Here is a 20,838-nt window from a genome sequence, read left to right as displayed (position 1 = left end):
ACGAGCATAAAACCAAACACAACAACAAATAGGCAGTTTATTTTAATATTGTTTAGTGGCCTACGTGATTTAAATACATACATATGCATGAATGCACATGTATGTATGTATGTGTTGTTGGCGCTGTTGGTGAAATTGTGTAAATAGCAAATTGGCCAAAACCATCGCATTTCGCTATAATTGCAAAAAAAACTGAATGCGCCTCGAGAACAGCTGCAAACGCGATAAACAGTATTTGTTGTTGTTGTTGTTGTGCGTGTGTGTGCAAGAGAGTGTGAGAACGGGTGCGGGGCTGCAAGCAAGAAAAAACACCCACTCGAAATCGGTGTCGCTGTGACGACGCGTTCAAGGTTAAATTCGGTCGAAGTCGTAGACGCCAATGCGAGTATGTGTGTGCGCCGCTTAAGCAACTAAGACCAGGGGACAAGGCAAGGACACGCACGGTTCATCTCGGGCATGGAGAGACAACAAAAACAGATACAGACGCCCCGCTGTGCCATCTGCGGCACTACCGAGCAGCTGCTTCGCTGTGCCAAATGCAAAACCATCTACTACTGCTCCACAAATCATCAGCACATCGACTGGTCCTCGCATCGCCAGGAGTGTCGCTTGCTGGCGCGCCAGAAAAACAACAATAAGATGCAACAAATGCAACAGTTGCAGCAGGCAGTGGCAGCCACGTCGTTGGATGGAGGTCACAACGGGGCCAATTGCTCCACAGCGCAAATGATGACGCCCGCAGCCCAGGCCCAGAGCTGGCCTAATGAGATGAACAATTTGTTAAACTATCTGGACAGTGCGTCGGACGCATCAGTGCCAGCTATAGTTAATAGCAATAGCTATAATATGGATAACAAACTGATGCCACCACCGCCGGCACCGCCCAGCAGTGCAAGTAGCAGTCAGAGCCGGAATCAGAGCGAGAAAAGCTCCAGCTATCAGATTGGCATGACGGATGCCAATTTCATGGGCACCGGCAGGTGAGTGAACTCTCTTACTCTTTATATTTATGTATACGAGTATTTGTCTTTCTATTGCTACCGCACAATGACTGACGTAGTTTTTTACTGCTCTTCAGACGTGAGGGGCTTACAAAATATATATATATACATATATATCTAGAAATACTTATACGAGGAGGGACGCAATGCTCCATATTTGTTACTCAACGTCAATACATGCACATAATTTTGAACGTAAAACGGCCGGAAGAAAAGTTTAAAATAGATTCGCTAGCTTCACCTTCTCCAGCAGGGACAAAGGCTGCTCCTGCGGCTCTTCCTTTTGCTCCACCTCTTCCTCGTTCTCCTTATCAACGGGATGTGCCACCACCAGTGGCGTATAGACCTTGCATTGTTCCGAAAACTTGACAATTTCCTGTACCGCTCTTGCATCCAAGTCTAGAATTTCTTCATTCTTGGCCAAACTGTTTTCACAGTCAACATAATCCCATTGAGGACGCTGCGGCTTGCTTGCGTCTTCCAGGGACTCGGCGGCATATATGGTGGCCACTGCTGCGCCAGCGCCCTCGATCATCGCCAGCACCAGACCCCCAACAAATGCGCTGTTGGCCATTGCCTTGAGTCCGTTGCGCGCTGCGAGAATGCCGCCCGTAGCAGCGCCACTGACTATCGAATTCCACGAGTCTTCCTTCTGTCTATAATAGACCATTGCACAGTCCACGGTACTGAAGGTGGCGCCCCAGATGGCAAAGCTGCCTGCTATTGCTGGTGTCTTCATTTTGACCGCATCCACGCCGCTATAGAGCCGGCGAGTCAGACCCGTCGGCGCATTCCGAAATCCCTTAATATATTGAAAGAGTGAGCCACCGATGCAGCCCATCATGAAGGCACAGCCACAGTCCTCTACAATCCGTATGGGACACGGCTGGCGATTGTATTCGACCATGTTGATGTCGAAAATTCACAAATTTTGTTCACCAGTCCCCTTTTCTGGCTGATCTAGCGAATTTAGTTATTTGATGTGGTTTGGTTAAGTGTCTACAATAATGGTGCACAGGTAATCTGTGTGTGTGCCTTTGGCTTTAAATGAAACGTGTATTTTTGAACAATTTTTCGAGTAAACATAATTTGGAGCAATCTGGTGCTACCTGCACTGACAATACAATCATACACTCTGTACAGCCTTGCAACAAATTGGGAATTTGTTAACAATTTTGTTCAATGATATCAGATCATAGTGATCAAAATTATGATATACAAGAAAGAACATATAATACTGCAGCGTTTAAATTTAACACTCCATAATTTTCAATCTCACCTAGAATCGATCTCAGTTCCTTAATTCTAATTAAATCAAACAGGTATGGATTTTTATACCTTGTACCCAAAGGGTACAAGGCTATATTAGTTTTGTGCGAGTGCACATGGAACACACTGAAGGAGGCTTTGTAGACCCCACAAAGTATATATATTCTTGATCAGCATGATAAGCCGAGTCGATATAGCCATGTCCGTCTGTCTGTCTGTCTGTATGAACGCAAGGATCTCAGAAAGTATAAGAGCTAGAACAACCAAACTTGGTATACAGATTCTCCTGAGCCCGAGAAAGGACGAGTTTGCTAATTTTTTCTGATCCAATTTAGTTAATTAATTTAATTTATTTAAATTAATTTAATTTCTTTTTTGTGGGGTGGTACAGGGTATTTAAGAGTTGAGCCTGCTCGACTTTAGCATTCCTTTCTTGTTATAATAGATTTTAATATTAATTAATAAATTTTTAATTTAATTACTATTGAAGACTATGTATTATTTATTTAATGATCATTAATTATACCTGAAAAATATACCTTTGAGGCCTTATTTTGGCAATGCTTGTTACTATACCAACCATCATAGTATTTCCAGAGCGTTATTCTTGGCCGATACACATAAGTACATACCTGCTATATTATTAAGTTGCTTCGTTTCTAAAACTCGCATCTTATCAATACACCTACTTGAAATCGGTGGCCAATTTACGCGTTCACCTCTTCAAACACTTTTATTTGTAAGGTATAAATTCTACGAGCTCATTTCTCAGATTAGCAAGTCTTCTGGTCTGACCCCTTTTTGCCTCCTTCGACATTTTTGCGAATTGTTGGCGATAAGCAATACGTGCCGTTCCCACTAAGCAAACGTTGATGACTGCAGTTCTGCTAGAGTTCACTGCCAGCTGTTAATTTATGAAGCAGCGCTGTCGCCGTCGCAGTCGCCACTTTCCCACTCTCTCTCTCTCTCTCTCTTTTTCTCTCTCTCTCTTTCTTTGTTTTTGTTGGCATTGACATAAACAAATATTTGCATTCTGATTAGATTAACTTTAGGAGTAGTAGTAAATGCACAATCGAAGGCGTGTTGTATATGTACATATAGACATAAATATGTATGTGTGGTGTGTGTCTCAAAGAAAGGCATTACGTGCACTGCAATGCAACGCATATGGCCGGCACGTACACACTCATTACGTAGGCGTCGTAATTGGCGTCAGCTTTATAACTTGGCGCCGACGTTAGCTTCACACCTCTCCACATCTTGTAATTAGTATACCCTGTACCCAACGGGAAAAAGGGTATACTAGTCTAGTACGAATGTATGTAACACACAGAACTATGCGTGGCAGACTCCACAAATGATATACAAATATTCTTTATTAGTATGACGCGTCGATATAGCCATGTCCGCCCGTCTGTCTGTATGAACGCAAGGATCTTAGAAAACTTAGAGCTGGAGTAACCTTGGCATTCTGTCTTTTTTCCCGAAGCATTCCTCACTTACATGCGGAAAAACAGGCACACCTATGTACCTGCTATCCCGCGCAATATTTTAATTTAATTAATTAATTTAGTATTGCAAAATTAAATTAAAAAAAAAAATTTAATATTATTTTTGTGGAAATATCTAAAGTGTATTCAAGAGTTCGGTCCACTTGACTTTAGTACTCCATTCTTGTTTTTATTGCGTTTCTGTCGCTGCCGTTGAAATTATTTTGTTGCGCAGTTTGTAACCAAAATTGTTGATACATTTTATTTAATTAGTTGTGTGAACAGATAAATCTCTATACATACATACATATATATAAAACAGTTTGTCCTGACTGACTGATGAACGCACAGCCCAAACGGTAAGGGCTAGTAAGCTAAAATTTGGGCAAAAGTTGTCTTTTATTGTGTAGGTGAGCACTAAGAAGCGGGTTTGCAGGGCTTAGGTACTTGGTATGAGAATCGCAGAGGAGGGCGCCCACAATATTTTGATTTAATGTATCAGAACTTTCACAATTTAAATCCACAAATTTATTATTATTTTTTTTTTTAGAAATTTCACAATTTAATTCTCGATTTTCTAGCGCTTAGGTACTTGGTATGAGAATCGCAGAGGAGGGCGCCCACAATATTTTGATTTAATTTATCAGAACTTTCACAATTTAAATCCACAAAATTATTAGTAAATTTTTTAAAAATTGCACTTATTCATTCTCGATTTGCCAGCACTTAAGTACTTAGTATGAGAATCGCAGAGGAGGACGCCCACAATATTTTGATTTAATTTATCAGAAATTGAACAATTTAAATTCAAAAATTTATTAGTAAATTTTTTAAAAATTGCACTTATTTATTCTCGATTTGCCAGCACTTAAGTACTTAGTATGAGAATCGCAGAGGAGGGCGCCCACAATATTTTGATTTAATTTATCAGAAATTGCACAATTTACATTCAAAAATTTATTAGTACATTTTTTAAAAATTGCACTATTTCATTCTCAATTTGCCAGCACTTAGGTACTTGGTATGAGAATCGCAGAGGAAGGCGACCACAATATTTTTATTTAATTTTTTAAAAATTTCACAATTTAATTTCAAAGTATTATAATTTTTATTTTTCAGAAATGTACATACATATGTATGTACATACAATATACATATGTATGTATAGGAACGTACCAAAGTAATTTGCTATTGGCAGTTCCTTTAGAAATTTTAAAAAAGTTTCGGAAGAGAAATGCAACTTATAATTGTAAGCAAAAATATTAAGCCCATCATAAGACGGGCAATACCTTCTAGTTGTCGATATACAGATAAAAGGAAGAGATACACTTACCGTGGAATATTTCCGTTTGTTTCCATTTAAAGCCTTAGTTGCAAGTATATTGGGTACGCATTGGAAGCTAAAAAAGGGCTTAAAAAGCTCCATTTAAAATGGAGCAAATAATAATTATTTACACATCTACTTAGCTGTTATTTTTACTTACTTTCTGAATTAGTTTGTCAACTCCTGTTAAAATACCTAGCTAGTCCTAATGCTTTTTTTTATCAAAACAAATAATTAAATTTTTTTGAACCATACATACATACATATGTGTATACATATGTAGGTACAAGTACTTGTATATCACAAGACAGTGAATTGCTGATGCTTGTTTGTTTGGCACGTCGTAAAAAATGTATCTCTAGACAAAGTTAATATACAGTATCTGTTACTTTGATCGCTTGTGTCTATGTGTATGTAGGTAAGTATATATACATAAGTGCAATTCACATTCTTTTCGCATGTACGCAATTTCCAATTTCTCAGAATGCAGTGCCAGCTGATTCATCGATAAGTCTCGCAAATTTCTGGCGTGTTGAGGTTGTGATTGTATTTGTTCTAATCGCTATCCGTTTTTTCTGCTACGTATCACTTATAACGCCTGTGTACGTGCTTGATATTTTCGGAGCCAAGGCACCGCCTTATCATTTGTGCATTAAATTAAAATCGTGTATATGTACATATGTATGCCGTGATAATAATCTTAAATGCCTAACATCTTGAGATAGTTGTGAGGCACGTTTGTTATTGTTTAATAAACATTAGCATCTCTATTCTGTGTATATGTGGCATGATCTCATGTCGCATAGTTTTTTTATATGTACTCGTAGCATATGTACATATATATTTTTAATACCAACAACAATATTAACAGATTTGCTGCTAATTTATCTAAGCTGTGTTAAATTGATTGACCAACTGTTGGTTTAAGTCACGCGGACCAAATAAATAAATGAAAACACAAAATTGCGCAAAAATAGCAAATTATAACAAAAATTACTGAAAAAGGCAGCTAAAAAAGAAACCAAAATGAACAAATGGGAACCAACCAGAAATGTTGGCTGTCTGTTCGTTTAACATGCGGTTAACATAAATGTTAACCAACAACATACTGCCAGCGAGCTAGACTATTACGGTTAGTACGAGTATAAGAAAACTTTTGACGTGGTAAAAACTTAGTGGCAAAAGATTGAAACGGTACTTAAGTGTAACCTCGGGGCAGAGAAAAATCCCTAAAAGAAGGTACGAAATATAATTTTAATCATTAGTTTCTTTTTAACGAGATGTTCCAAAAATACATCATACTATATAAATAAACAAAAATCTGAGGTAGTAAATAAAAGTTTTATCTGGGTGACAAAGTCTTTAATGAGAATGAAATGAATGTGAGAATAAATGCGTAAGTGCGTTGTTTAAACTATCGAGATTATATTTTTATTATCTACGCTGATTTCAAAAATTAACTACACACAAAATGAAGTATTATACATATTTTAATCTGTATAGAAATCCAAAAGTGTTTTACAATGCCTTTAGAAGTAGAGTTAAGTGCCTTAAATAAGCTGTAATGTTAATGCAGTTTCGCCACTACATAGATTTCTGTTAATGGTCACACATACAAACATATATATGTATGTATGTACTATGTATGTTAATCGATTCAATCTGCTTATGTAGGGGAGGCGCCTGCGCACCGCTACAGCTGTTACATGTCTTTTGCGTGCAACCGAGCAGGTAAATTCTCCTTTTGCCTAACTGACAAGCCCTCAAGAAGGTCGTGAGTGCGTCAAATCTACACCCTCTGCCTCTCTTCCCATCATGAATGGAAAAACTCGTCTGTGCTTTTGGTGCACGTGCCGCGTTTGACGTAGTATCACGTAGTAATAGATCAAATGAAGGGCTACAATCTGTCTACGCCAGCATAGATACATACATACATACACATATACATATAAAGTTATGTATGTATGCCCTTTTGTTGCTTGGAGCCCTTTGATTTAATTAGCGCTTCTACAGATAGAAATATATATGTGAACATATGTACTGGTATGTATGTATAGTATGTGTATTTACGTGTGTATCTGTGTGTGTGCTTGTGACTGAATCCACGTTTTGCTCGCAGCGTCTTTGAACTGGGCTATTGACCTATTTTAACACAAACGTTGTTGTACGTGCCAACTAGTGATGTGCATGGGATGTGCTTAACAAAAATATGGTATTCGTGCTAGACCGAAAGAAAGTATAAAAATCATGAATAATCAAACAAAAAATCTTCAAATTTTCTCATTAAACAATACGAGTACTCTGCACATACTTGTATCTTTAAAAGTGTATAATGTGAAAATGCTTACAATTATTCGGTTTTAAATTTTTATGCGAGAATATGTATCTTTTAGAAATAGCAGCTCTATTTCCAGATCTGTCACTTAAACTGTTTCAGTTTCCGAAAAACGTTTAAATTAATTATGAATATTATTTATTTTTTTTATTAGATGTCCTAAACACTTGGGAATTAATCATCCATATTAATTCTCATTATTATTACATGTCATAATTATCATTAATCGAAAACGAAATTACGTGCCATTTTGTGGCCATGTTATGCGAGGCCAGGCTCATCTCTAGTGCTGTCTGCTTAACAGTATGGACGTTGTTAATGTTTAATGTTGACGTTTCTTCTTCATTTTCATATGTCTGTTTTGTGTTTTTTTTCTGCTTTGTTAAAACATTTTCGAATGTTTTTGCTGTCCGCCGCCCTCATTCCCTTCCTTCTCGTGTTGCTCGTCTAACGCGCAGCGAAGTGCGTATGTGTATGTATGTATGTATGAATGTAGATATACACTGTGTGCCTGTTGCGGCTTTTGGGCTACGTGACAACATGAGCGTGTATTGCGTTTTGTGTTTGCTTTGCTTGTTTCTTATTTGTTTGTATTGGTTTGTGGGCGTTGCAAGCGTGTGAAGGGCATGCGGAAACAAGCAACTGCAACAACAAATCCAAACATTGTTTGATAGTGTAAATAAAGCGATTTCAGAGCTATCAGCATTTAAAAATATTTGCAAATTTTTTGTTGTTGTTAGTTGCTTTAAAACGGCACTGTGCAAATCACAAAATTATGTATGTGTTGAATTTTTAATAGTTTCGTTTTCTTATCTGTTTGTAGTTGTTTCAAATGTACGAAACCTTGCGGCGCTTATCGAGTTAGCTGTTGTCTCCCAGGCCCCAACACTTGCACTCTAATCCCTCTCTCACACGCTTGAACGAGAATTTATAGGTGGGAAAGCGCGACAGTTAAATACTCTTTAGATTGTGAATTTACATTTGTATATATTTATCTTAACAGCTCAAGTTGCTTTCAGGAGCTAAGACAATGCAATAGGTTGTGTTTAACGGGTAATGTTTAAAAATAAAAATGCATGTCGGAAGTCGGAAGCAGGAGCTAAAATTTATTAAAGAAAATTTTAAATGTAATCGATTTACCCCGCTGATGAAGAAATTATTTTCTTTTTGGGTGGACTTTATATACTATATTCATGCTTAACGTTGCTTGTTGAATACATTTGCGTACCCAAATACGTGTATATTCTCAATGCTCTTAAAACACAGGGTATACAGAGTGTGAATGCGTGTGACGTTGGTGACGGCGGCGACGTTGGCTTTGACAGCGGCAGAGACGTCAACTTCGTCGAGTGCTAGCTTATGCTACCAAATGACTTGGCATTCGTCTGTGTGCCGTGAACGTGTGCGGTCCACTTTATTATCAATGCGGCGTGATATCGCCAGCAACAATTTATTTTTATTTTTTGCATAAACAAATAAGTTGTGCAGCAACTTAAGCAAAAACAATAAACAAACGTGAATAATAAAAGAAAAATAAATAAAAGAAAGAAATAAAAACAGAAACAGCTGCTAAGTAGTTAGCCAACACTGTCTAACTTGTGCCGATATACGATATTTACCTGCCTGCTCTCTCTCTCGCTCTTTTCCAAATGCCGCAAAAGAAATAAAACTCGGTTGCAAATTGAAACTTTCTACAGTTATGCGTGAATTGTTTTAGAAAGAACACGAAAATAAACTTTTTAAAGAACTTTATGCAATTCTTTAAAGTGTATTCAACTCAAATATACAAAGTTCCTTTAATCTTAAGTACTTAAAAAACAATAATATTATTTAAAAAGGACACTAAATCTAAATAAACAAATCCTAATACAATGATTACCTCTTCAACAACGGATTATACAAATTTCTTCAAGCATACCGCGCATCCAGCAAATGCCGAACAATACTTTCGTGAATTGTTGGACAAACGGTAAATATTAACATATAGTCTTGATTCTAGCTGATATCTGAGTACACCCTTACAAAACTGAACCGTGATGCTAAATGTTTTTTTTTTTTTGCGTTGTTTTTGTTGTATTCTTTTTTCCATTCCAGCCATGCCGCTAATTTATTGTTTGTGGGCATTCGAAAACCAGATTTTGCTTATTAATGTGCATTTATAGTATTTCTTTGGCGATTTCGAGTCGACTATGTTCTCTGTTCTGCTCTTTTAGCGGCATTTCTTATAAACCCTCTCTCTTTTTATACAATATTAATCTGATGCTGGGTAATAATTGTAAAAATACACATATAGCTCGATTTAATTATTGCTCTCCCAGAATTTTTGCGTATGCCAGAAAAATTGTTGGCCTACGTGACTGAAACGTGTCTAATAAATTGCAACGTTTTATGGAAAGACCCCATCATAAAAAAGTCGTAAAATGTTAAATAACATAATACTAAGAATTATTTTATATATATTGTACCGCTACAAAACCATTTGCGATAATTATTTTTTGCATATTAATTAGGTTACAATTTAACAGACTTGTCCGCGGTTATAAATAAATCACCGGCCGCACTTCGTAAAGCGGTGAGATTTCGTAGGCAATAAGACGAGGCTCACGAGGGTGGTTTCAATCCACATACTTGTACACTGGGTCGGATTCAAGGTGACCTTTCGAACTGTGTCCTAGATATAATTATTTGAACTGTCTGCCCATACATTTTCATTATTTCTAGTATTTAACGAATTATGTATTATTACATTTTACCATATAACTTACTTTTCTTTTTCTCATATCCCTTACAGTGAACGTCGCTATGAGGATTTGTGTCGGAACATTATTAACGATATGAATCAGTATGGCCTTTCCGTGGTCGACGACTTCCTGGGCATGGAAAAGGGACTGCAAATTCTGAATGAGGTGGGCTGCATGTATAACTCGGGCGCCTTCCAGGATGGCCAACTCGTCCACAATATGCGCACGGACGCTAGATCGGCGGTGCGTGGTGATAAAATACGTGGTGATAAAATCAAATGGGTGGGTGGTACAGAGCCCGGCTGCAGCAATGTTTGCTATTTAACCAATCAGGTGAGGAAACTAATTAATTCCCTATGCGGAGCACAACTAATTTCATGGAATGAGTTGCGTTCTGAGCAAATACGTGTAGCTTTATGATATACTCAAAATGTATTTATTTTTGCAGATTGATTCTGTTATTTATCGTGTGAATACAATGAAGGACAACGGCATCCTTGGCAATTATCACATCAGAGAGCGTACGAGGGTGTGTACATCTAAATATCTAAATACAGCATACTATACAAAGTCAAAACCTCAACGAATTGATATAAGTAACTATGACAGTTTCTATGACTCCATCAATACTATAGCTAATAGCTGGTTATTAGTATCGAGCTATAAAACTTAGTGTGGTTTCATAAATATGAACTAGTCTAACAATTGCTAAAAAAGAATTACAATACTCTGACTTTGTATATCAGTATGGCTACGTTTGATGTTTGAAAATGTCGCTCATAAGTTCGCTTTATTGATCCACAGGCTATGGTCGCTTGCTATCCTGGCTCTGGCACACATTATGTGATGCATGTGGATAATCCGAATAAGGATGGACGCGTTATTACAGCCATTTACTACCTGAATATCAATTGGGATGCGCGCGAGAGTGGCGGCATTTTGCGGTAAGTTTAGCCTTTTGAATGGGATGTTGTCAGGAAGTCATTTAACAAACTCTGTAATCTGTTTTAGAATTCGTCCCACGCCTGGAACTACAGTGGCTGATATTGAGCCGAAGTTCGATCGCTTAATATTCTTCTGGTCAGACATACGGAATCCGCACGAAGTCCAACCCGCGCATCGTACACGTTACGCCATTACTGTGTGGTATTTCGATGCGAAGGAGCGCGAGGAGGCGCTGAATCGTGCCAAGCAAGAGAATAGCCGGAATAACGCCATTGCAGCGCAACAGGCCGAACCCGACTCCACAACACCCGCCCCAGCCACAGCTCCCGCCAGCAGACCCCTAACGCCTGCCAGCATGTCGACGGGCAGCGCGTTAAACGCAAATGTGCCGTCAAACAGCAATTCCTGTGCAACGGGCAGCGAGATATGCACGTAACGCCTCTGTACCTGTTAAGTAGTGAACAACAACAACAAAAATAACAGCAACAACACTACAGTATGCATATACATCTATATATATGTACATTAGATAACCTCTTTAACTATTTAAACAACGATGCTAGGATCTTAGCGAATGGAACATGTCAATGTCTTCTTTGGCTGCCGCAACCAAAAATTTGTAAATTAATTTAACACACTCACACACACTAACATACGCATATAAACATTGTAAAAATCTAGTTATACTATTTATAACACTACACCTACACCTTATTGTAAAAGTAAATCAAAGCTCCTTTAGTTCATAAGTTTATTTCGTTTTAAGTCGTACACATTTAGGTAACTGCCTTGTCAGCCCTCAAGTCGTTTGTTTTAAATAGATTATTCACTATTTTGTTTACTTTCCCCTCACCGTCGCCTAGTTAGCTACGAAAGTATTATCTTTAACTGAAGCAACAGCTAAAACACTAAACAATTGGCCATCTCAAATATTGTATCAATGCCGATTTATTAAACCAATACAAACAACTCATTCAATTTGGTCAGAAAAAAAAAACCATTGGTATACATTTAAGCAAATCTGTGTTTAACAACAAAGCTATTATAATTATGTATGTTTATGCATATTTGTCTATTTTTCTATTAAATGAAATGCTGAGCAAATGGATTACAATGAAAAAATTGTGTTTTTCTTATTAATTATAGTCTTATTATGGTCACCTGTAACCAGGCAACACTAGTTAATAGTGTGGATCAGCCCAGAAGTGTAAAAAAAAACAATAAAATAATAGGGAAATGGAACTCCATCCACTCCACGTTGGGTAGCAACTGTTTATGTTAACTGTAAATGAAGAATAGATTTGTCAAATTATTTTCTTTCAAGAAAGCTCTAAATCAAAAACAACAAAATTGATATTTGAATATACATTTTATTTGTTCATTTTTGTAATGAATTTACATTTACATATCGTATATATATATATAGTATTTATATATATGTTTCTGTTCTCATTTGTCTTCGAAAATGTGTTGCTTAGCTATTTGTAGCACACATGATTTTTTGTTGTTGCCTGTTATGAACTAGATATATTTTATTTATATTTATGTATGTATATTTATTTAATTAATCATAATAATAATAACTGAAGAATCATATCTTTTGTGTTCTTAAACAAACAACCGAACATTCAATTCGTTTAACATCGTCGTCATCATCATTATCGTGACACACTTGGCAATATCGGCCTTGAAGCGCTCGCTACTTTTTGCATATGGTTTTATTTTTGTGGTTTTCTTTCTACTTCACATTTCATTTCATTACACTTTTCTCACATAGCATTTTCAAAAATATATGTATGTTGTATGTATGCGGTCGCTGTTTACAATGTACAGACGGTGGAATGCGCTCTCTAATTGCCTTATTGGAATCTTACTGGGTTTACTGTTAGTATCTTTTAACTATTTTCGAGTTGCTAACTTTGCACTTTTTTGTGTTGGTAGAAAAATAAATTCCCCCCTTAACTTCTTTCTCTCATCTATATGTAGCTTTATGTTTGCTGTACTATACTCATACTCCATTAAAGTTTAGCTGCTGAATAGTTTTTGTAGTCTGCTATACATTTGTTCGTCTCACACCTTACTTTGCTTTAAAAACAATAAATAATTTGCGATTGAAATGAAAATTCACACACACAGAAGAATGTTGAATTTGAAATGCACGCCATTTGTAGCTGCCAATGCAATTGCTTTTTGTTTTAAACATATAATTTTTGTAAATGTTATTTTAATGCATAATTCCATTAACTTTTTAACTGTTGTGCGATTGGGTTTCTAATATTAATTGTTTTTGGTGCGCAACAACTAGAAACAATTTTCTACTTTTCAATACAATTTCGAATTTCTTATTAAGTGACTAGCGCTGCATTCACAATAGCGGTGTTGAATGGCGTACCAAAAAAGATGTCAGTTCACAATAGTTTATTCAGTATGTCGCCTTCAAGTAGGCAACACGTTTTGCCTTTTGCGACAAATATTTAATGAATTATTTGTACAAAAGCTTTTATCATTTTTAGTTACTTTTTCTGTGATACGGCTAATAATAACGAGTATGTACAATACACATTTACTAAGCGCCTTTAAATATTTATATAAAAAGCAATTATTGCGGCTGCCGTTCGCCCAACGACAGTTAAACAAAAACTACTTAATTCCCCTCTCTACTATACGAGGTTATGTTTTTTTCATCAATTTATGATTAATTATAATCATGTTTAGAATTTAGCAAACAACAAAACACGCGTTCGTCATTTGTTTTACACTTGGTATGCACCAGTCTACGATTTAATTGACAGAAGTTACAATTTAACAAATTGCCGTTTACTTTCCACCTAAAAACAAACGCACACAGAAACGAACAACAACGAAATGGCAACTACACATAATAATTATAATTATAATATGTATGCATGTTTGTATGTCACAGGGCTGGCATTTTATGCAGCATTTACAACTTTCATATTTTTAATTTTTTAATCGTCTAAGACTAATTTGCGGGAGTGGCTGAGAGAGTTAGTAGCGTGTAGAAGAGAGTGGTAGAAAGTGGAAAATTCGCAGCAGAAAAAGTCACCGAAATTACCGGAAAACCTTTAAAACAAGTTTTATAAAAGAAAAAGTTTAAATAAAAATATAGGCAGTAATGGTGGAGTTTTTCTCCCTCTATTTCGACAACATCTGTCTGTTGACTTAAGAGAGAAATTAATCCTTTTAGAATTCGTTAAAACGATATGTTTGGTCGACAAGATCGATGCATAAAAGAACAACAACGAAGCCAGCTTCGTGACTCGCTTTGAATTTTCATAAATGAGAGAAAGAGAGTTAGTTTTTCGTGAAAGTAATGATTCAGCTAAGCAATGTTTTGGTGCGAATGGGACAGCTCCAGAGTTTTGCGCTCTCCACTTCCCACTCTCTCCTCCCACTACAAAGCTTTTAAGCACCGCTCGTAATTTGTGCGTGAGTGTGGGTTCGTGTGTGTATGTGTGCGAAAGGGAGAGCCTTAATTGACGCCCAAATCAGCTGAGGAGAATTTTGCAATGAGACAGCGTATTATCGATGAATCGGCTTAAAAGTTAATGATAGTTTACATATAGTCGTAGTTATTCATTTTCATCGCCTATTTGCCATTCAGTTTTAAGCAACAAATATACGATTTCAAAATATTTTCAATTTTTGTTTCTGTTCATTTTTGTTCTTTGTATAAACGCTGATTGGTCTCAAGATTAGTTAAATTTTTTATTTTTGTCTGTGTGTGTGTGTGTGTGTGTGGGTCTCAGTAAACAAGCTAATCTTGCATTTTTTAGAGAGCGTGGGGGAGAGAGTCTTCAATTTTACAATACAACAGGATACAATGATGCCCGACAGACATGTGTAAAAAAATTGTGCTGCGGCATACATTTCGGGTAAAGCTCACAAACGAATGTATGTGTGTGTGTGTACGCATATTAAATATGTATGTATGTGTGTGTTGGGTATATAAAAGACGGGTGTGTTATGTGTTAAGCCAATAAACACTTTTCAAATATAACGTCTAAAAAACACTTTGACGCGAGTCCATAAATTGCTCTCTATATGTATGTGTGTGTGTATATATATATATATATTGGTATATAATTACAGTTATAGTTAACAGTTAGTGGGTAGGGAGTAGGTTGAGGGTGCAAAAAAGTTTTCGCTAAAATTCTCTCTAAAGTGTTGCATTTTTTATAAATTTTTGCAAATTTTTCTTTGATCTCATTTTCCTCTTTGTGTGCGCTTCTTGTTTTTGTTCAATTTTTTTTTTAACAAATGAACAACAATTATTTATATTTTGACATGTCAGATATCAGCAATGGTTGTGTTTCATCCTTTTTTGTTTTTGAATATTTAGAATACTTGTATATTATGTATGCGTCGACTGTATTTGCAACATCAAATGAGGGGTCGGCGTGGAGTTCGCGTTTGCTACACAAATACACTACAAAAGTTACACCTAATTACAGATATAGGCTAATATCTCATAGTACATATACATAGGTACAATATAGTTATATTTATGCAATAGTTGTTGTTTTTTCTTTATCTCAAAAGGGATATAAAGCCATTTAAGTTTGTTTTTTTTTCTGTCCAAAACCATTACAACTGTAACTTCGCAGCTGTGCAAAAAAATGAAATGATATAAGTGTGTGTGTGTATGGCGGTGTATATGTGTGTCCTAGCTTTTCAAATTTTTACTAAAACTCAAGCAATTCTCAAACTCGAAGCAATGTCAATTTTTTGTGGAAAAAAATGTAGCGCACTTTTTGGAGCTGTGTAATAAAGCCGTTTTTCCTTTTTATTGCAATTGCATTTGTTGTTTTTGTTTTCATTTACCAGTGTAGTCTAGATACAGGTTCGATTCGGTGTCTGCGATATAGATACATATCGTTGCTCTCAGTCAAATTTCTAAGAAATTGAAAAGAAAACAATAAAATATACATAAACCTTATTTATTTTGATCGAATATGTGCGATATTCCAGTATGTCAACACTTTTTTCAAAGTCCTAACTTCTACTAGCTAGCATTAAAAATTAAGTCAAAAACGATCGAATTTTAATCGGGCTTGCTTTCAATTAACAGAATGCCCAGAAAATATCAAGACTACAATGGTGTGTATTAAGAGGACATAATGTTGAAGATAATCAATGCCCAGCTCCACAAATCTGTTGAGCGACATACAATCTCTTGCTCGCTTTCTTTCATCATTCACGTAATTGGCTCAATAATATTGCAATTATGTTGATTTCGAATAACTCTCTCTGATCTGTATTCTCAATGACAATCAATACCGGTCTCTCGAATCGCGTAGAGCAGATTTTGATGAAGTTAACTTATTGCACATCAAGAGACGAGGAAGAACAACACTGACGCTAGAGCGGCAACTGAAAAGCACAGTATCTGCGAACATTTTTAAAACATTCAGTTACAACTTTCATTTCTCTTAAGTCTTACTCCGAACTCTATTCACGCAAACTGAATTTTGGACATTTTAATTCAATTTGAAAAAATGTGTAAATATCTTGTAAGATTAAAGCAACAGATGAAATATTTTATTATTTACCAATTCTCTCAATTCCTGAAAGCCATTGCTTTAATATTTAACCGAATTTGTATTGCGTTGAATTAACAAAGAACACACTTGTTAAAGGATAGAAAATATAGTCTTTAAAACAGCTCAAAATTCCATCCGATTGGAACGACAACTCAATTCGTAGGACCACATTTTCGTAAATATTCGTTAAAATATGTTTTACATTTTAGAAACAAGGGATACGGTTTTTGAAACAATACAAATTGTAGGAGTTATCGAAAAAGTGCGTAAGAGCTCAAATTTCGTTTCTAAATATAAAATATTCGTCGTAATACGCTTTAAATTTTCCAGGTTTCAGTCAGACACGCAAATCATTTTCACACAAATTTTTTAATCTTGTCATATGTCGAAAATTCAAAAAAATGGTGTGCAAATTATTTGCATGTCTGACCACACCTTTATTTTTCAGTGCTTCTCTAATGGTGAAAATGAGCGACGATACAGCTTTTTATCTGATACTCGTATCTGTTTACACATAAATGGCTGAAAATCAATAAGAAGAAATAAAGTGAATCGAAAGGAACAATGAGAAAAACATGAGATTTTCGTTTGTTTGTTTGCTGTATTATAATTGTATTTCATTCTTGTGTTGTTTCCTTATCATCTGTTGTGGTTGTTGTTGTTGTTGTTTTTTAGTATGTAGCATATAAATCATAAATCAACATCATTAGCATAAAATAAGAATAATTAAATATAATAGTTACAAATAAAAGTTATTCTCTTTATAAAAGTCAAATTATTACACAAAAAGGTTTCGTTTCTCATCTTCGCTACTTCTTCTTCTTCATCATCATCTTCATTTAAAATTTGCAAAACCGCCTGTGTCTGCAGACTAAAAATTATATCGACATGTATATTTTTTTGTTTTGTATATATTTTTCGCTAACATTTTGCTTATTACTGCGTACATTTAAATCAGAAATCAATTAAATTAAATTATAAAAATAAAAACACAAACTCATTATTGCGGTTTCCTTTTTGTTATACAAATTGTTTCTTACTTTTTTAATTTTCAAAATGAACAGAGAACTTAAATTAAATTAATGTGTATGTGTGTGTTTGTGTGTGTGTGTGAGTGTGCATGAAATTTTAACAGTTAGTGTATATTTATATATATGTGTGTGGGTGTGTGTTTATGTATTTTTCTTTTGCTTTATCGTTTGCTCCTCACATGGCTTTTCATTAATTAACACACAATTTAGCTTTCGATATAAAAACTAAATAATTGCAGCGCACAAGTTTTTGTTTTTTTTTAATCATTTCTTTCACACGCAACAAATATTGTTTGTTTTTTTCTCTTCTAAAATTGTTGCTTTGCAGTTTGGATTTTTTTCTGTCTGTCTGTGTGGATGTGTTGTGTGCGTGTGTGTGTGTGTGTGAGAGAGAGAGAGGGTTTTGATATCATTCTCAGGTTGATGTTTTTGTTTTAGCATTTAGTTTTTAGTACATATAATTAATTAAATATTCACGTAATGATTTTTTGTTGTTTTCAAACAGAAATTCATTTAAACAAATGCCCAGCATTCGAGTGTTTTGATAACAAAGTCTTCTTGTGGCGCCAATGGCTCGTTGCCATATGTGCTGCAATGTTGCGAGCGGCCCTGATTCAGATCGCCATCCAGCCAGAGACCGAAGCGACCGCTAATTAACAGAGGCAGAGAGAGAGAGAGAGAGAGACTGTTAGGTTTCGTGGTTTAGAACAAATTTGTAGCGGTACTTACTCTCCAGCACCAATTGACAAGCTCTCCATGTTGCCCTTGATGAAGTACATATTCTCACCAGTCCAATGGAATACCTTAAAGCTGGGGTTGAACTTATAGAGCAGGGACTCGCCAGTGCCGTAGAAATGATCGGACACGTGCAGCGAACAAGAGGTGAGAGCGCCAAAGACCTACAAAAATATGTGAGAGAAGGGAAAATGTTAGGCACATATATTTAAAGGAATGAAAGACAAGTCGGAGCTGCACTTTTTTTGCATTTTAAATGTTGGAGTTAAATAAATCTCCGACTCTTCATAAAGTCTTTTTTTTTTTTTTAATGGTATTGGCAACACTGTTTGTTTGCATAGTCAGTTCGCTCTCTGGCTCTCTTTTTCACTTCGCTTCACTTACATTGTGCTCTGTATCCTCGATAACAATCAATACTGGACTCTCGAGTCGCGCCATTTTGCGATAAAGCGAGTTCAGTGCGAAACCATGTTGAGATGTGCTGAAGATCAGGGACCAGGAGTAGCCCTCGGCACGCGCTGGCAAATGTGAGCAGAGTTTCTCGCTGTAATAAATCAAATTTATTAGTCATGAGTACAGTTACGACAAAGCATATTCTTCATAAAAGAAAACAGTGTGTCCATCTGCATGGCAGCTTTTATATTAGGAAAATTTTAAAATTTCTTTAGACAAATACGATTTTTTAATGCACTTTCATCAATACATATTGATTGCGCGAACTTACCGATGCTCCTCGGTCAATATCTCTGTTTTGCCAATTAGATCCGGTATGGGGAAATCCAAATCGAAGGAACCAGTTGGAAATAGAGAGGCCTTGCGATACTCATCTGTGCTCATAGACAGCACCTGTATTGTTGAGAGTTTAGTGAAAATATGGATTATTAGTGGGTTTTTGGCGACGTAGGCTAGCGTTGCAAATAAACTAAATCAAGAAAAGTACTTAAATATCGAAACTAAAATACATATGCAAAGGCAAATACTCGTTAATATTAATTGTTTGTGTAGCAAACTTTAAAATTCAGGTGCAGTATGAAAACATTTGGAGTTGACAGTGCAGTTCATTTCATTTCATTTTTTTTTTTTTTTTTTCAGTGTACTAAAATTTACATTTTGTTCAAGGACAAAAATAAAAAACAAAAAGAAACGTAAAACAAAAGCTGTTAACAGAATGCTAACAAACGTTACTGGCGTGTTACTTTGTGGGTCTGTCTTTACTGTCTGGATGGGTGGTGGGATTTGTATTCCTTAAGTATTTCTTGTTGTGTATTTCTGGTTGTGATCAAGTAATGAAAAAGAGAAATCACTACAAATCATAAAGCTCGCTCGGTGTTTGGTAAGTAGAATTAAATCAGTTCCAATATTCAACGTGAATACTTTGCCAAAATACACGTTAACATGTCAACAAATACACTGGGAGAAAAAATACTTGGATGTATGTTTATATTACAATGCAGTTGGGTGGGTCGGTGAGAATCGATGGTGATATGACAGATTGGTCGAGCTGCGATCCGACCACAGATAACATATGAGAATTGGCAACAAGGCACAGTTTTCAAATATGATTTCGCACCAAGTTTTTATTAACATAGAATAAAAACCTCTTGATGAGGTGCGAATAAGAACTGTTATTTGGACAACGTTATAAAGCCCCCACTTGACGATGTCGATGTTGTTTCGAAAAAACTCCATGTGTTTTAAATATTCCAGAAAAAAGACTAAACAAATAGACAGGATCTCCAATTACTTCCAATAACTTCTTCATACTTAAAAAAAAATGTTAAGTACAGAGACGGAATTAATTTCTCCAATAGAGGAACATTATAAAAAGTTGGACAGAATCGAACGTAACACCATTAACACGCCCTTTCGCTTCCAAAAAAAAGCAACAAAAATTTCAATGTTTTTCAAATCGTTTAGACGTTGTTTAGATCTAGGACTTAAAAAAAAGAATATTTTCCGAGTCCTACATCTTCGATAGACTCAAAGTTCTAAGACAAAAAGGCAGGTAGGGTGCTCGCTACCTTTTGAGAACAATCGGGTACGTAATTTATGGTTGTTGAATCTGAAACATTAAAGTTCCAAAAAAATATTAAATGATTCTAAAAAGTTTGACATTTTTAAAAGATAAGTTCCCTGGCGAATTCGATTTGACGCAAAGCTTACATTTTGTCTCGGATTCAATTCCAATTTCTATATTCGAGTTAAATTCTGGTATTGAATTGAATTCGAGAAAACGTATTACTTTCTACAAATCGTAAATGTCAGTCAATGCGATTTCGATAAATTTAATCAAAATCGGAATTGAGAATATATCTGATTGTCTCTTTTGTTGAATTATTTAAAAAAAAAAAGAAATAAGGGAAATCCTTTTCGAAGGGGATTATAATAAAGCATTTTCACTAA

General features: G+C 35.7%; 3 protein-coding genes across 30 annotated transcripts in view; 1 reads left to right on the top strand and 2 right to left on the bottom strand.

The window, feature by feature from the left end:
- The first annotated feature begins 49 nt into the window (after positions 1–49).
- On the top strand, positions 50–12,091 carry LOC115624397 (egl nine homolog 3). Of its 3 annotated transcripts, none has more exons than XM_030519124.1 (5): positions 50–980; positions 10,211–10,493; positions 10,609–10,689; positions 10,965–11,104; positions 11,172–12,091. In XM_030519124.1, the coding sequence occupies exons 1-5, from the start codon at positions 457–459 to the stop codon at positions 11,539–11,541; spliced, it is 1,398 nt and encodes a 465-aa protein (XP_030374984.1). In that variant the 5' UTR covers positions 50–456; the 3' UTR covers positions 11,542–12,091. The 3 variants fall into 3 exon arrangements, with proteins under 3 accessions (XP_030374984.1, XP_030374986.1, XP_030374985.1); XM_030519126.1 differs by lacking the exon at positions 50–980 and adding an exon at positions 5,432–5,502; XM_030519125.1 differs by lacking the exon at positions 50–980 and adding an exon at positions 8,886–9,388.
- Positions 1,023–2,197, bottom strand: LOC115624399 (probable mitochondrial import inner membrane translocase subunit Tim17 3). Its single transcript, XM_030519129.1, has one exon. The coding sequence runs from the start codon at positions 1,906–1,908 to the stop codon at positions 1,219–1,221; it is 690 nt and encodes a 229-aa protein (XP_030374989.1). The 5' UTR covers positions 1,909–2,197; the 3' UTR covers positions 1,023–1,218.
- A 5,159-nt stretch (positions 12,092–17,250) lies between the features above and the next one.
- Positions 17,251–20,838, bottom strand: part of LOC115623726 (TLD domain-containing protein 2) — a 127,050-nt gene continuing 123,462 nt past the window's right edge. For all 26 annotated transcript variants that reach the window (XM_030518219.1, XM_030518220.1, XM_030518223.1 and 23 more), the window contains 4 exons: positions 19,160–19,281; positions 18,820–18,979; positions 18,430–18,599; positions 17,251–18,349 (listed from right to left, as the gene is read on the bottom strand). In XM_030518219.1, coding sequence (XP_030374079.1) covers positions 18,214–18,349; positions 18,430–18,599; positions 18,820–18,979; positions 19,160–19,281 — 588 coding nt within the window. In that variant the 3' untranslated portion in view covers positions 17,251–18,213. The remainder of the gene's footprint in view (positions 18,350–18,429; positions 18,600–18,819; positions 18,980–19,159; positions 19,282–20,838) is intronic.

Source organism: Scaptodrosophila lebanonensis, unplaced genomic scaffold (genome assembly GCF_003285725.1).
Source record: "Scaptodrosophila lebanonensis strain 11010-0011.00,11010-0021.00 unplaced genomic scaffold, SlebRS2 tig00000053-arrow-pilon, whole genome shotgun sequence".
Classification (NCBI taxonomy): Eukaryota; Metazoa; Arthropoda; class Insecta; order Diptera; family Drosophilidae; genus Scaptodrosophila; species Scaptodrosophila lebanonensis.
The sequence above is the reverse complement of the archived record's forward strand: the minus strand, read 5'-3'. Positions and strand labels throughout refer to the sequence as shown.